At 32.3% G+C, this 17,532-nt stretch overlaps 1 protein-coding gene across 5 annotated transcripts in view; it reads left to right on the top strand.

Annotated features, from left to right (window-relative positions):
- The window catches only part of LOC127062856 (alkaline phosphatase-like), a 123,047-nt gene extending 105,916 nt beyond the window's left edge, over positions 1-17,131 (top strand). For all 5 annotated transcript variants that reach the window (XM_050991778.1, XM_050991777.1, XM_050991776.1 and 2 more), the window contains exons 9-10: positions 7,815-7,936; positions 15,491-17,131. In XM_050991778.1, coding sequence (XP_050847735.1) covers positions 7,815-7,936; positions 15,491-15,916 — 548 coding nt within the window. In that variant the 3' untranslated portion in view covers positions 15,917-17,131. The remainder of the gene's footprint in view (positions 1-7,814; positions 7,937-15,490) is intronic.
- Positions 17,132-17,532: the final 401 nt, after the last annotated feature.

Here is a 17,532-nt window from a genome sequence, read left to right as displayed (position 1 = left end):
GTTTATAGTTGCGACTGGAAAAGGGAAAGGGAGAGGAAGGAAGGAAGGAAGGAAGGAAGGAAGGAAGGAAGGAAGGAAGGAAATAGAAGGGTAGATTCAACCCTCGTCAAACTTAAACCCTCCTCACCTTTCAACTTCTCTCATCTCTTTTTGCGAATGATTTTCTTCGATTTAAAACGCTTGGATAAGATCGAAAAAAAAGAAGAAGACAAAAATAATAAGAGAAATCAAAAGCAGTCTTGATATTAGCCAGAATTCAACTGCGAGAAATTCTTTTGCAAAAAAGAAGAAGATAAAAAAAAAATAAAAAAGTCAAAAGCAGTCCGCATATTAGCCGTGCAACTGCGAGAAATTCTTTCGCTATTTTTCATTTTTCCTTTCCCTCCGTTTAAATCGAAACATCCCGCGCAAATATTTTCCGCGTTCCTGAATAATCTTTTTTACAAAAGAAAATATGAATCGTATGTATTTATGTATGTATGTATATAAGAATAAAATATCTGTCTAGTGGACGTTCTCCATAGAAATTGTTTATCGAATAAATTCCAAATATTTTCTTTGTATTCTTTAGTTGTACAGAAGAAAGGATACAAAGAAAGGATTTTATCTGCGAACGTTTTTCCCTTAAAGATCATTTCAAATAAATTTTGATATGTGAAAATTAAAAAAAAAAAAAAAAAACAAAAAAAGATGAAGAAGGAAGAAAAAGAAAAGGAGAAAAAAAAAAGAAATGGAATTCGTTGAAACTAGAACGTGGCTGAAATTTCGAGACCACCCGATTTTCGAGAGCCTTCCCTATGTACACAAACTCTGAGAGTTCGTCCTTCGAAGGTTATAATGTTTATGTTACTCAACTGAGAGTTCCCGAACGACCTCGTGGTCTCTCGTGGGACATCTCAGAAGACACGAGCAATCTCTTCGATCTTGGACAACATGGAGACAAAGAGAGAGAGAGAGAGAGAGAGAGAGAGAGAGAGAGAGAGAGAGAGAGAGAGAGAGCGAAATCTTTGATCGTTTCTTCTTTAATTCGTTGGTAAAGAAGGCTAACATAATTGTTTTCAAAGTTAGTTAGCTAATCAATTTGGCTTTCTCAAAGTATCGAAAAACAATTAATTATCTTACCTTCAAAATAGATTTTAGAACTTTCTTATCCTCGAACGTGACACGGCTGTTTTTGTGAACTCGAAATCGCGATATACTAATTTATATATTCGTGACGAGAACGTCGTAAAACGAGATAAAAGACGTAGAGAAAGAGAGAGAGAGAGAGAGAGAGAGAGAGAGAGAGAGAGAGAGAGTTAGCGTCATAAACATGCCGTGGCATGCTGGCATGTTTATTACCAAGGCGAATGCCGGCAAAGTGCCGGCGTATTCGCGAACTTTGCGAATTGATGGAACCCACGATAAACGCATTTCAGTCAGGCACTCTGCACAATGCTAGAAAGGGAACACTTACGTTTGCCAAAAATCGAAAAGCGAAGATAAGCGATTTAATAACGTGGATCAAAATTATTGCTAATGGATAGATACGAAGAGAAAAAAAAAAGAAAAATATTTTAATTAAAAGTAACAATGTTTGAACTAATCGTCGTCCGATCTTTTGTTTCGTTTCTTTTTTTCTATCGAAATTAAATATTTCCTTTTATTTTAATGGGATAACGTTCGATACTCGCATGGTTTTCTAAAAAACGTCTGAATATATTTTTTTTTAACGGATTAATTATGTTAGAAAGAATAAGAGATAGAGTTTTTTATCACTCGACTTGATAATAGTTAAATAATGAATTTTGTTACATCATCGATACACACATATATATATATATATATATATATATACCTGTCAATAATATATTAAATGTATTATTAATTATTTGACTTGATAATATAAAAATGTTAACTTGATAATAACTAAATAACGAATTCTGTTACGTCATCGATATACACATACATACGCAAACATATATAGATATACTTGTCAATAATATATTAAATATATTATGAATTAATTGACTTGATAATAACTAAGTAACAAATTTTGTTACATCATCGACACGTACATACATACGTACATATATGCATATATATATATATATATACACCTGTCAATAATTTATCAAATGTATAACAACGCTTAGAAATTATCAATCATTTCATTTCACGTTCTAATCAGAAACACTAGATGACGAGGCTAATTAATTTCTTAAATAACAAATTGATAAAAAATTCCATGATACAAGAAAAAAAATTCTATCTATCCTCAAAGAAACTTATCTAAGCGTGTGTAAGAGTAGATGAATTGGATAAAGGTATGACAAGAATTTCTGAGACAAAATTTATCGAGCCAATTCTCTGACGTATAGACATACTCTCGAGTCGCTAATGCTCTCGAACAACGCGCCTATTATCCGTGACTTTATCACGGAAGACTTCGATACGAACAGAAAGGGGGATGAGAAGTGAAATATAGGGTTAGAAAGAAGAGGAGTGGGGATGGACGAAGGACATTCTTCGAATGCCACGAAACTTCTTGGAATACCGCGACTCGCCTTGTGCATAGTGTTAGGAAGCCAACGGCGAAGTCTGAACTCGTTTATAAATCATCTATGGGGAGTCCGGAGGAAGGGAGGGTTATGGCCGTCAAGACACATCCCTTGACAGCTCACAAATGGGATCTCATCTTCTATCCCGTTTGTTCTTACTTATTTTATCGTGCCACCTGATTCACGAAAAACTTTAACCCCGATATCTCTTCAGTTTGCATGCTTCAACTAAAACCATTAACCCAGATGCGTTCTGATATAAGATCACGAAAGCTCATTCTCGAGAAGTCGCATCACTAATACTGAATCACTGAAGGCTTTAGATTTGAATTTGTATTCATACATCGGATTCATAGAAATATCTGAATACTTATCGATATTAAATAAAATCTTTGTCCACGTACGAACAAAAGAATCTGATTTAGTTTCCATAAAAATTGATTTTAATAAATTAATGTCCGCTTTGTTAATATTATTTGTTAATATTATATCTCTGAAGAATAATTCGTATGGGAAGTATGCTTGTAAAATGTTATGTAAAATATTATGAAAAAATATATGTTTGAAATTTGAATGAAAAGTATGTTTTCTTTGTTTTTTCTTCTTTTGTTTTTTATAACAATGAAATAACAGAGATATAAAATGAACTGTATATAAATTCTTTATTACAAAGACACATGCGCGCACACGCTCGCATTATTACACACATTATTACGCACACAACAGGTTTTATAAAAAATATATGTATTTATATACATGTACAATATGTAGCTTTTAGATATTCTTATCTTATCAGCATCCTATCAATATTATTTATTCGAATCGATTAATCCTATCAAAAGTTATGTTTATTCGAAGACGTCGAGTTTTATGATATAACATAGATGTAATATGGTAAATATTCAAACAAATAACTCCTTTTAGGATTGACTTTTAGGATCAATAAGATAAAGGGATGTACAAAATACATGTAATATTCGTTTCTCTAGAAAATTCTTGATAAAAAATTCAAAAATAAAAAGAGAAAAAATATATATCGCGTAATCTTGCATTGTTACTGTGATTCAAAATTAAAAGTAAAAACCATCTACACATATTTCATACGAAGCACATTGATTTTCTCTTTCTTTTATCTACTAAAAACTTAATAAAAGCCGTTGTAAATAATTTAGCAACTGTTAAAAAAAAGAAATATAGAAAATGGAAGAGAAAAGAAAAGAAAAGAAAAAAGAGGTACAATTCAAGAGATGTGCGAATATTTTCGTAATCCACTGTTTATCCGCGTAACGTTGAATACCAATAAAATAACGTTGGATTTATTTACGTTCCGACGAGAAGAAATTTAACCTCAGGAAGAAATGTCGGAACGTGACTCGAGCTATTACCTCTCTGAAAGGAAGTCGACGGGAAGGAAGAAAAAAACAGAGAAAAAAAAGGAGAAAATAGAAAAAAGAGATAGAAAGAGAGAGCGAGAGAGAGAGAGAGAGAGACGAAAAAAAAAGAAAAAGAAATAAGAAAAATACATATATAAATAGATATATGTGCATGTATATATATATATACATACATATAATATATATACGTATAGATACATACATACATATATATAGATATACATATATACATATATATATATGTGCATGTGTGTATATACATACACATATTACGTGTGTATATATATATATATATATATATATATATATATATATATATATACGTATATATATGTGTATATATAAATATGTATATGTACGTACGTATGTCTGTATGTATAAGAAAAACGAAGAAAAAAATAGAAGGAGGAGTAGAAGGGGAAAAGATATAGTTCGTTATCCTGTCGAGTGGCCCAATTAATTGTCAGGGTCGAAAGAGAGAAACCCAAAACGAAGCGAGAAAAGTAAAGAAGAACGTTTCTCAAGTGCTCACGTTTAAATCGTACCTCTATACATTCATATATACCTATATATATACATATGTATATCGCGTGCACCAGATTCAAGAAGAATCTTTAGCATTCGGTGAAAGATTCTTCCCGAATAAAAGACTTTTTAAAGAGGACAACTCGTCCGGAAGTTTCGTTCAACGAGATGAGATTTCAAAGTTGTACGGTCATCTTCAAAAAGCTTCATGGAATTCATTTCAACGAACATTACTTCAGAAGTTACGTATTTGCTGCTTGTCCTCTCTCTTTCTCTCTATCTACCTATCTGTCTTTTTCTCTATATTTTGTTATAGCCACTCGTCAAAGTAAGTATAACCACGCAAGTAATGCACTTCAATTCGTCTCTCTTTTCTTTCATAATTTGTATAATGAGTTTATAAATGATTGAAAAGTTTCCTCCTTATTTATTTCAAATTTTTTTCTTACCCTTCGATCTAATTATAATAACTTCATTTCATTTCAATAATTTTTATTTATTTATATTTAATAATATATATATTTATATTATATATATATATATGTTATAATAATTAATTATCATGTTATAATTACATCAATTGATTTAATTAATGAAGCAATTTACTTTTCATCGAATAAATCGTTATCTTTTTTTCTCGAAGTGGCCTTTCATTACGAAAAACTAATTTTGTTAAAGCATGGATATTCCTATCTCTCTCTCTCTCTCTCTCTCTCTCTCTCTCTCTCTCTCTCTCTCTCTCTCTCTCTCTCTCTCTCTCTCTCTCTCTCTCTCTTTTCTTTATCCCTTTGTATTTTCTCCAACTTTACGAACTTTTTAGTTACCCATTTTTATATCTGCCCTACGTTTCGACTTTTCTTTCTTTATCTTCCATTGTTTTCGAAAGAATAAAATTTGTCCGTTCAGGAATAATTTTCAATCGCTCAAACGAGATATCTACTGCACCGACCAATCTACCAATCTACCGGGTGTCTACATTACGAAAAATGAACGTAATATATCGCGAGACGTGTTCGCGAACGTCCATTCCGGTGAGAAGATTGCATTACGAGGAACACGATGGGAAAAAAGGATGGGGCCGTACAGGTGGAAGGGGGGGGAGGGAGGGAGGAGACACGAAAGGGCTGGAAAATAGCATGCGCACCGGCGGTTAACTTAAAAAGACCATGATATATGACGGCTCATAGCAATATCATAAACAAAATGGCTCGCCTAGAACGTTTTTTCTTTATATTTTTTTTCTCTCTTCCTTATTTTTTTTTTTCTTTATTCTTTTTTATTTTGATTTTTTTTTGTCTAGTTCGCTATAATATTCCATCCTCTTATTAGTTAATATTCATTATTCCTTGTCGGGTCGATTTGTCATTCTCTCTCTCTCTCTCTCTCTCTCTCTCTCTCTCTCTCTCTCTCTTTCTCTTTCTCTTTCTCTTTTCTCCCGCAGAGAAATTCATCAGAAAGTATATCGATGTTAGAGAACTCTTGCAAATTGGAGAGAGGGAGGAATATCATTTTTCACGGGAAGGAAGAAATATAAAGAAAAAAAGAGAAGAAATAAAAAGAAGAAAAAAAAGAGACAGAAAAAAGAACCGAAAAGAAAAAGAGAGAGAGAAAGAGAGAGAGAGAGAGAGAGATAACAAAAAGGAATAATAAAAAAAAAAGGAAGAAGAAAAGAGATAAGGAGAAAATAAAAATGTGTTCGCACACGAGCGATATTTTTTATCTGCGTGAAAATAATTTCGAAATGGAAGATCTTAAAACGTCGAACTTATTTGCCCGTCCAATAAACGGCTAAATTATACATTGTTAAACGACGAACGGCTAGAGACTGGTGGTGGTCTATTTTTGAAGGTGCTTGCGAAGGAAGAAAGCTTTTGAATAAAACATGCACACCGACGGGCATGTCCTCGAGATATAGTATTCTCTTCTCTGTCTCTCTGTCTCTTTACCTCTCTCTTTTTCTTTCTCTTTCTCTTTTTCTTTCTCCTTTTCTCTCTCTCTCTCTCTCTCTCTCTTTCTGTCTCTTTCTCTCTTTACTCTCTCTCTTTTTCTCGGTCTCTCTTTCACGGTACTTTCGCCGCCTATTTCTTCTTCGCATCCTGAATCACTTTTTTCTCTTTATGCCTCTTCTATCTTTCCTCCTGTCCAATCGTTCGTTCTGTCTGTACTTCCTCCGTTATTTTCAAATGGAAAAAAGGAAACTTTAAAAAATTATTCCTCAATTTGATTTGACAGGGACGTCGATATCGACGCGCGCTATTTACATCAGTAATATCGATAGAAAAAGGTAGAATTTATAAATTATCGATCAATTAATATAATTCATTAATTTTAAAGTACCTATTCGAAGAAAGAACTTTTTAAGCGCCTGCATCTATGTTATTACTCAAGTTAATACATATCTGTGTAATGGTGTTGCCTATCATCAGGCGATATTCGTAAAAAGCTTTTTGAACGATAGATAACATCTGTCTGTGATAAGAATTACGGATTATCGTTATATATGCGAATATAAGTATGTATAATGATTTAATAATTGATAGAGGTATTTATAAGTGATTTTAAAAAGTAATTAACAATTAGCTTTTTAACATTGATCGTGTTACATTTGACTTTATATTGATATTATAAAGATTCTCTAGGATCGTATTAAACAAACTTCTTAATCTTTTTGACCGCCAGACCAAATGCACATATTTTTAATGATATCGCGATCGAAGTGTTTGTAAAATAAAATTTTTAAGAATTTAACAAACCACCAGTCGCCATATATTATTTCAAATATACGGTGAATATTACTCACGATATTCCTCGGGAATTCCCAAGAACATTTACACGAGAAATTTCTAGAAATCTCATAAAAATTAATTACTTTGCTCGCTTTGCCATGAGATAGCAAGGTATCATTTCGCATTCCCATTAAAAATTTAACGGGAGCCATAGATCGAAATAGGAAAAATGTGTCGGCGTGGAAAATATATGTCGATATTGCGTAATAAAATAAAATAGTAGAAAATTGTAAAAGAAGGAAAAAACAATATCGAACGTTCGAAGGGAACGATTGTAAGATAAACGTTTAAGCTTGTCGGTCGAGTATAATTAATGGCGGTGTAATATATTTACAGGCAAGGTTATCTAACGTTAACCAACCTCTTTCTGTTATAAGATAGAAAGGTTGGACTTTGGTAAAAGCATGTTTTTTAATCGTCGTCGAAGAAAACGACGACGACGACGACGACGACGACGACGACGACGTCGACGACGACGACGACGACGACGGCGACGTTTTGCTTTTATTTATGAGATACCTATCGATCTAATCCCATTGATAGATGGCACCATCGTTTTTTTCCTTCAGGCTCTGACAGCAAGGTGTCGGATGTTGATGGACAACCCTACACGACGCTGCTTTACAGCAATGGTCCCGGATACACGCAGCCACGGAATATTCTACGTGACGCCGGCAAGGATTCCATACAGGTAAAAAGTCATCCCGAAGCGTAGTTTATTATCATTCTGTCGAATCCATAACAAATGATGGAATATTAAAAAAAAAAAAAGAAAAAAAAAACAAACAAAATGAAGAAGAAAGAACGAAAGAAAGAAAGAAGAAAAAAGCTCCCAAAAAACGGGACGATAGAGAAATATTCATTCGATAAAATCTTTTTGTATGCACGACGAGGCAATAGAATGATTAAACGAAAAAAAAAGATTCTCCTTTCAAAAAAAAAAAAGAAGAGAAGGATTAAAAAAAAAACCATAAAGAACAAAAACCAGCGCTTTACAAAAATGCTGGATGGATGGTGAAACGATATGGAAACTTTTCACGCTTATCGCGTTTTCAAATATTTGTTTCAGAATTGTAACTCTCTATCTCTCTCTCTCTCTCTCTCTCTCTCTCTCTCGATGATCAAAGATAAACGTAACTATCTTTTATCACCGTTTCTCTTTTCACTTTACATTTCATTCGAAATAAATTATCGCTCTCGATAATTAGTCGACCGTATTCGGTCTACTTTTATTTCCTTTTCTTTTCTGTTTCTTCACTTTTTCCCCTCCGATTTTTCTCATTTTTCGTTATTCTCTCTGTTCCGTCGATTTTACCGGCGCCGACAGGGAACTCTGCGCACTTACCTTTCAAAGGACTACGACTACGTGGGAAGAAAGAGAAAGAGAAGAAAAAAAAGAAAAAAGAAAGAAAAAAGAAAGGAGAGGTATAAAAAAAAGAAAAGAAGAGAGAAAGAGAGAAAGAAGAAAGGAAAAAAAGATAGAAAGAACAGAGCGCACTCAGGAGAACGCGCCAAAAGCGCATTCTCAATGCCGGTTACCCATTGTCACCGACGGCCCGTATTCTCTTGTCTTCCCATTTTTTTTTTTCTTTCCCCGTTACCCACGTTTGGTCCCGGAAACGTGAAAATCGAATCACAAAGCCCGATCTCGAATAATCGAAGAGAAGTCGTCTCGTTTGTTTCCGAAAGAAAGAGAGAGAGAGAGAGAGAGAGAGAGAGAGAGAGAGAGAGAGAGAAAGAAAAAAAGAAAAAATTAAAAAGAAACATCGAAGAGTATCGAGTATGTTAAAGTTAAAAAAAAAGTCCTGTGGGACGGTACAGGAGCAAGAGAAGTATTCTGGAAGTCCATCCCAAACGTATCTTTGACACTCCCATAATCCCTACTATTCGACTCTTACGATACGCTTTGACATAGTAGTAAAATCCTCGTATTTAGAGTTAATATCGAGAACAAAGAAAAAGAAAATAAAAATATCGTTACTAACTCTTCGTGATTCGATACTACGCCAATGATTTGATGTTCCATTCGTCGTTCGATCTGTCTTGATATCCGATTGGTAAGTTATTTTCGTTGGTACGTCGTGATTCGATATCCAATCTAATTAATGTGTAACTTTCTTCGCAAATAGTAGGATAAAGTAGAAAATGCGTGTGAGAGAAGGCGTTTCCTTTTATTCTGACCAATTAGAACCGCATTACTTTCACGAGACTTCTTTCCAGTTTTGAACAATACCTTTTTATTATTATATTTTTTATTAGTAATTTTCTATGACCCAAAAACTTACGAATATAACAGAGGTGGCTATCAAATAAAATATGTACGTATGTAAACATGGTATACTAAAACTGATCAATGATCAATAGTAATTATTTCATTTCATTTCTTATTAGAAAGTTAGAATTAAAATAGAACAATTAAAACTGATCGAATAATACAGAAGTAATTATTTTATTTTTCTTTCGACTCATTACTTGCTGAAATGTAACTTCGAAAGATAACGTAAAACTGGACACTTGAGATATAATAAAAAATTTGTCGAATTCAATCTCGGATATTCGGTATCGTATTTTCGTCGTTCAAAAATATTTTATTCTATTTCATCGTATCTTTTTTAAAATGTTGTCTCATCGACTATCGTTTACTCTTCTTCATGTTTGACATTTAAATATTGAATAATTAATCGCAGTATTTAATAACAATAGATAATTCGTGGGCGAGATAAGAAAAGGGAAGAAAGAGAAAGTATAAAGGGAAAAAAAGAAAGAGAAAGCACGAGAATTGAGAATGACGAATATAAAAATGATCGAATAATTGGAGTTTCTATATATATATATATATATATGTATATCAGCGAATAATAACTTCCTGAGGGAAGAAAAAAGAATTAGAGAAAGAGAGAGAGAGAGAGAAAAAGAGAGACAAAGAGAGAGAGAGAGAGAGAGAGAGAGAGAGAGAGAGAGAGAGAGAGAGAGAGAGAGCAAACTACTTTTTACCGTTCGAATCGAGAAACATAGGAAGTAACATTTATTTCCCTTTATCTCATCAGACAAGTCATAAAGCGATCGCGAGTGAACGTATCGTACAATCGTAGGTAGAAAATACGAGATATTCGAGGAAATTGGTAATAAACTCGGGAGTAAGAATAGAAAAAACATACGTTCGTCCGAACTATGATTCCATTTACCTTTTTATCCATGATAAATTTATGTCTCGTACATATGTAAATACCTGTATCTCTGTCTCTGTTCGTATATGTTGTCTCTCTCTTTTTATTTTCTATTCTCTCTTCAACCATCTCTTTTTCCGTTCACAATGTGATAAATTATCGCCATTAATGAAAAGTTAAAATCACAAAAGAGGAAATAACGAAAAATGTAAAATATTAAAATCCATACTAGAGACATCAAAGATACACATGAAATCGATTTGTCTTCAAGTCGGCATTAAGCCAACCGAGCATCAGCCAACCAATCAACGACCATCGTGATCGACCAACTAACAAGCCAGCTAGCCGACCAAATGGCATTCGTTAATATTTAAAATCAGCTGAGTTTCCTCTTCAAATGGCATATGAATATCTGTGATAGAACATGTACTTTAGTGATACATTTTTAAAATAGTAATTAATGCATAATATTTTGTACGTTGGAACGAGATTCTCCATTACAAAATCAATTATTGTCAATTAGAAAATTTCAATTTTTCTTAGACGTGTAATTTATCCTCGAGATGAATTATTTTGTTAACAATAATTAATCATTTCTCATTTCTCGATCCTGTTTCTTTTTTTTCTTGTTTTTTTTTTTTTGTTTTTTTATAGAACGTGAATGCAGATTTAATAAGGAAACATCTTATACCGTAAATAATACGTCAAGAATTATAATTCAACGAATGATTAATTATTTCGAAAATATTTTCGGAACAACGATAAATTCTCTGACAATACTGATCGATAATAATTAAAAATTATTATACGTCTCGCGCATATGTAGATACACTTTGTAGTTTCGTCGATAATTTCGTGATTCGCCAATTGCAATTTATTACGATTTATAGTAAGAAAGTTTATCAAGTTTTTATATTTTTATATTACTTCTTTTTATAAGCTTGCATAAACGTTTTGTCATTGATGGTGAATTTAGACAAAATTGTTTTCCTATCGATAAAAAACTCTTCCAATGAATATTATACAAGAAAGTATGAAATGATGTCTATCATCGTGCTACCGACAAGCATCGTTAATAATAATATTTTAACAAGTAATATTTTTCATAACTTTGTTTTAAAACGATCGGCAATATATTCTCGAAAGATGCGTGATATATTAGCATTGAGTACTAGTTTATCGATGGTAAAAAAGTATTAAATAAAAGAGCAAACACATTGGTTAGAGTGGCCATCGCGATGATTTATACAAGTATGTCGTATAAATATGGCTACAAGTTTTTTTAAAATACGTTGGATAGTCCGATGCAACCAGTGTCTCTCTCTCTCTCTCTCTCTCTCTCTCTCTCTCTCTCGCTCTCTAATTTTTTTTCTTTTTTTTATCAGCTTTAAATTTCCATAAGCGAAGAATATCGTTAGAGAACAGACGTCCGTTATAATACACAAATGAAATTAATATCTCATGTGGTATATATATATATATATATATATATAAATATATCGACATTTTGTAATTATAAATCGATCTGGAATTAATTTTAAAAATATTGTTCCCATTTTTGTATATTCGAAATTATCAACTCGGTTAACAATTTATAAACGCTTATCACCCACAACGTCTTTGTCTTTAATTCATTAAACGAACGTGATCGAAATAATGGTTAATATAACTATAATAAATAAGCATTACGAATCAAATAAAAAGATGTTCAAGGTTTTTGTTTTAACTTATAATTCGTCATGGTTTCAAATACGATGTTTTCTACGTAAAAGGGATTCATTACGTAAAAAATTCGAGAGAGAGATATTCAAAAATACTTTTTTATAATTTTGAAAATTTACTTCAACATATAATTAAATTAGAAATCATAATTAATTAAGAATCCTCTATTTCTTTTTTATTTTTCTTTTCCTTTTTCTTTCTTTTTTTCTTTTAATCTAATACTTGTTTTCTCTAAATACGATATATACCTAATTATAATTAACTAACTTCAAAAGCGTATGAGATGAAAGTAATATTTTAAAAGCAGTGAATGTAAATACGAGAGATTTTTACAATCCGTTGAATAAACATTTAATTGAATTATATTTCTTTAAGGCATTTCGTATATGTCAACAATCAAGTCTCTTTGAAGTACATATTACAATTAATCCTTTGCATGACTTCGGTGTATATAATCACTTTCGTCATTATATAATCAATTCATTAAGAAGTTATAGAAAAAATACGATTAATATAAATTATTACAAATTATTTATGGTAATGCGAAATTAATAATAATATATAATACAATGATCCGACGTTGTAACAAACTGATGTTTGTTATAGCGTATATTTATATTATTACATAATTATAATTATCGTCACGAGAAAGAAAATGTTTTAAAATAAAAAAACTCATTGTTAATCGATTTACGTGAATGTTTCACGAAACGTATCTTTCTTTTCTTTTCCTTTTTTTTTTAATTTGTATTATTTAACCAGCAGATATAATTTATTCCGTAAAACATGACGGATGAATAACGTTGAAAACAAAAAACCTTATAAAATACTTTTTCGTACGTTTTTTTTTTCTTTTTTTTAAAGCAATATACTAATCCTTCGCACTCATTCAGATCAGCATATAACGTTTTATCGGATTCGAAGTGTAAACAAAAATTTTTTTCTGGATGGTTGAGCTCTATCGTTTAATAAAATGCAAAAATTACTTAAGAGATTACCATTCATCCATACGTCGAAAGATTGAGAAACGCTTGAATTAACGAAATAAAATATTTTTTCGCTACTGAATTTCGAACCAGGATCGACAAATTCACAGAAAGCAAATTCACGTTACTATTGCGTCATTCGTATACATAGAACACTAGATACAGAACATAGAACACAGAACACAGAATACAGAACATGGAATACTCAATCTATCAATCAGAATACTCAATCAATGAATTTCTAGTATTACCAATTTCATAATTTCCTCTCTCTGTCTCTCTCTGTCTCTTTCTCTCGTTTTTCTCTTTTATCTCTCTCTCTCTCTCTCTCTCTCTCTCTCTTTCTCTCTCTTTTATTCATTTAAAGGCCTGTTAAAAGCCTGTTCTATAATTAATATTTCCGCAAGTTAAGTACCCTAAACTTTTCCTCGAATAGTAAAGAGTAATTATATAAAATTCTATCTGTATAAAAGAAGGAAAAAAAAATAGTAAAAGTTTTTGAAAAATTGCAAATTAAAGTTTCTATATTAATAATGATGTATGTATCATCAACCTTTATATAAATAATTAGCGACATAAATGATGAAGTTTACAGTTTGTTATATATAGTCTGGTGTGCTTTAGATGGAATAATAGCTATTTTTCTATAGATTCTGTATATCGTTTAAATTATCCTTTAAAATAGGTCTTATGTTAAAATGTTATTTATAGAAAAATATTTTCTGTAATGCAGGACGATATATTCAATTGTCAGAAGTACAATGCACAGATTAGAGATTACATAGGATATATTTACATAGGGTGTTTTGAAAACACCAATCCATTTACGTGAGTAATTTTTGAAATTATAAACTGAACGTATTTCGGATACTTTTTTTCTCAAAAATATTATCACTAATCAATATCATCAATCAATCAGTCATAGTTTTATTGAAGATTTTTATCTTTTTTTAATCTTTTTTTTTTTTTTAAATAAAATTCGATAACAAAAGTACTCACGCTGGTATAATAATCATATGTTTTCGAGAATATTATGATATTTGAATTTGTAATACTCGCATACGTAATAAATAATAAAAATTCGATTTCTTTGGAAAGTTACCAGTTAATTCACCGCTGCTTTTCGTACTGCCAATACGAATTCGAATTCGACGAAAGATTTATATAGATATCCGAGATTTAAGTTCGATAAAAATGGCTACGTTTGGTGCGTTAAGAACACGATCTAGAATTTCCTTCGGGCTTGAAAAGCTTCGGTTGAAATACAACCATGTCGTTTCTTCTTTCTCTTCGTTTTTCGCAACGCAATGTTGAGAAAGAACAAACTGAGATAAAACGAAAGAGAAAGAGAGAGAGAGAGAGAGATAAAAGAGAAAGAAAGAGAGAGACAGAGATATCTTAGCAAAGTTTTACCCATTCGATCTTTTGGCACAGAAAAGATTTCTCAAACGTTTTATCCAATTTCAATGAATTATAATAGCGGCAACTTGATGATTGGTGGTCTAATTGATTGGTTGCATTCAAAGAATTTTAGTCCAACAATTTCACTAAAACGATCGTAATTTAATAGCTGCAATAGATCAGTTGGCAGGCTAACAAGTAAAGATCTATAAGTTATTGTCACGATAATGGTTTTATCCTGCCAATTCAAACTAATTATAGATTATTATGATAGACTAATTATAGATTATAATGAACGAACAAATACTACGTAACTATACGATCTGCTTTATACAAAAAAATAAATATTTTGTCTCTTAGACATATTTATTTATTTATTTTTTTATATATTTATTTACTTATTTCTTTTTCTTTTTTAGCATATATACATATGTATATATAATGGATGCATGTCGCGATTTCTGAAATCGTTACTTCGTTTAGTTTTATCGACTCGATCAAATCGATCAAACTTAATCAAATAAACTCTCGATGGAGTTTTCATTTATTAAAATAAAACTTCTATTAAATATGATTTCTTTTTCTTATAAACTCATTTTCATAAATTTGAATTGGGTAACATATATAATTTTCAATATATTAAATTAAATATATATATACAATAAATAAAAAATATAATTTTTATCATAATTTATATTTTCATTAATTATTATCATTAATCATAATTACTTGCATTCTTACAATTTACATTCTTAATTAACAACAGATTGTAAATAAATAGCACTGTTAAAGAAAAAACAAAAAGATAATCAACACATGAAAGAAAATGCTTCTCCATCGTAATACCTTATTTCTTTCTTACTTTTTTCTATCTTTCTTTCTTTCTTTTTTTCTGTCGACGATCTTAACGAAAAATCTCGATTTTAAGAGAGAAATTTGTGCGTGGTGCGTGTGTTCTTTTTTTTCCAGACAGCAGGAGTTCCACGTGCCTGGGCTACACACGGTGGCGAAGACGTGCCAGTGTTTGCGATTGGTCCACTTGCTAGCGTACTCTTCTCTGGTAGCATCGACCAAAGTTACATACCACACGCGATCTCGTACGCTGCCTGCTTAGGCCATCAGGCGAGTCGTTGCTCACGAGACGATAGTAGTAGCATCGGTAGCAACGACACGATGAACGCACCGATAAGCTGTCCTTCGGCGGAACCGAACAGTGCAGCGATATCGAGCGACGTGATGAACGATCAGGCACGAAATCCTAGCACGAAATCCGTCGCTTCCCGACCACCTAGCAAACCCCGACAACCCCTCGACGATCTTCTCTTTGCTCTCCTCTTACCCTGCCTCGTAGCGAGCCTCCAACAAGTTTTCCACCTACCCCTTTCCATCGACTAGCCTGGCTTCTATTGCTATTCGCTTTATACCTACCCTTCTACCACCACCACCATTACCACCACTATTACCATCGCCACAACCACCATCACCATCACCACCAACACCATCATCATCACCATTACCATTACCACCACAATTACCATCACCCTGACGTCCTGCCTACCTGCCTACCTACCTACCTATCTACCTGCTGGCCTGCTTGCCTCCCTGTCTACCTACTTGCCTCCTGGCTCTCTTTTAACCCTAACAGGCTTTCATGTCCCGTTGGACGAACAAGAGCAGCCTCGATCTAGCCTGCGTATAATCTCCTTTGATCGTGCCCATTCCGAGAGACACTACTACTATCTACTGACCACGAGAGCGTGACTCTTCAAGAGGGGTGAAAGCCTCAGAGAAGGGAGAAAACTGATAAATAACTGAATCGAGTTCATCGAACTTCGTCTCCGGTTCTTACCTTACGGTGTTCATTTTCTTCGGTGGAAGGATCGCTCGATCATGGGGAAAACGAAGACGCTGATGTAAATTTCATGGTTTCGTTAGGCAAATTCTATTTAATAAAGTTAATTCTCTCTCTCTCGTCATTAACGGTGAGAACATGTTGTGTATAATAATGATAGTAATAATAATAATAAAAATAAAAATAATAATAATAATAATAATAATAATAATAATAATAATAATAGATAGGTAAGGAAAAGAGGTTTGGATCGTTTGCAAACGTTTGCTCGTTAAAAGGGGATTGTAATTGAAGTATTTGTGTATTGCGACTAGCTCTGGATAGATTTTCATAGACCGAGTAATCACGTCCAACATATTAACTCTTAAATGCATAAGATTGCAGAATTATAACATTTATTATTTATTAATATTTAATGCAACTTAACGAACAATGTAACGTATCTACATATTACAATTATCTTTTCTTTTCTTTTTTTTCTTTTATTTCTTTTTCTTCTTAATTAAGTTTCATAGAAATAAATAATGACAATGTAATATCTCTGTTATATTCATTTTCATGTTTACTTAATAGATGAAATTATAATTTGATTATAAAAGTATCTATCAGAATAAATCGTGCATTAAAGGGTTAAGACGAATTTTATCAACTTTTAATATCCTCGTGTATGGTACGAAAAAAAAAAAAAGCAGAAAAAATCAATAACGATCTCGAAAGATCTGTCCAGAGTTACAACGACAAACAGTCAATAATTACGATCTAGAGATCCTCGTGATTTCATCTATCTTTTAACTTCGAAGGACAACGAGAACGTACGGAGAGTAATAGTGTAAAGGCTAAAAATAAGTTGTAATCGATGTATAGATGAAAAAAAAACAAACGTAAAGAAACAAAATATCGAATACAGGGTCGAATAAGAAGAAGAAGACGATGAGGAAGAAAAAGTAGAAGAGGAAAAAGAAGAAGATTGGTGTAAAAAGCAACTGGCAAATAACGGAAAACGAATCTCTCGGATTCGTGGTGTTCAGCTAAAAGCCGCGTCGCCGACACTCAAAATCAAATTTACGAGCATCCAAAGCTCGTCGTAAGCATAAACTGAATTATTATTAACGATCCCAAAGATTTCCTACTCATTTCCTTTCAACATTTGTTGATGTTA

The sequence above is a fragment of the Vespula vulgaris genome, chromosome 3, assembly GCF_905475345.1.
Source record: "Vespula vulgaris chromosome 3, iyVesVulg1.1, whole genome shotgun sequence".
NCBI classification, from domain to species: Eukaryota; Metazoa; Arthropoda; class Insecta; order Hymenoptera; family Vespidae; genus Vespula; species Vespula vulgaris.
This window is presented reverse-complemented; position numbering and strand designations above follow the sequence as displayed.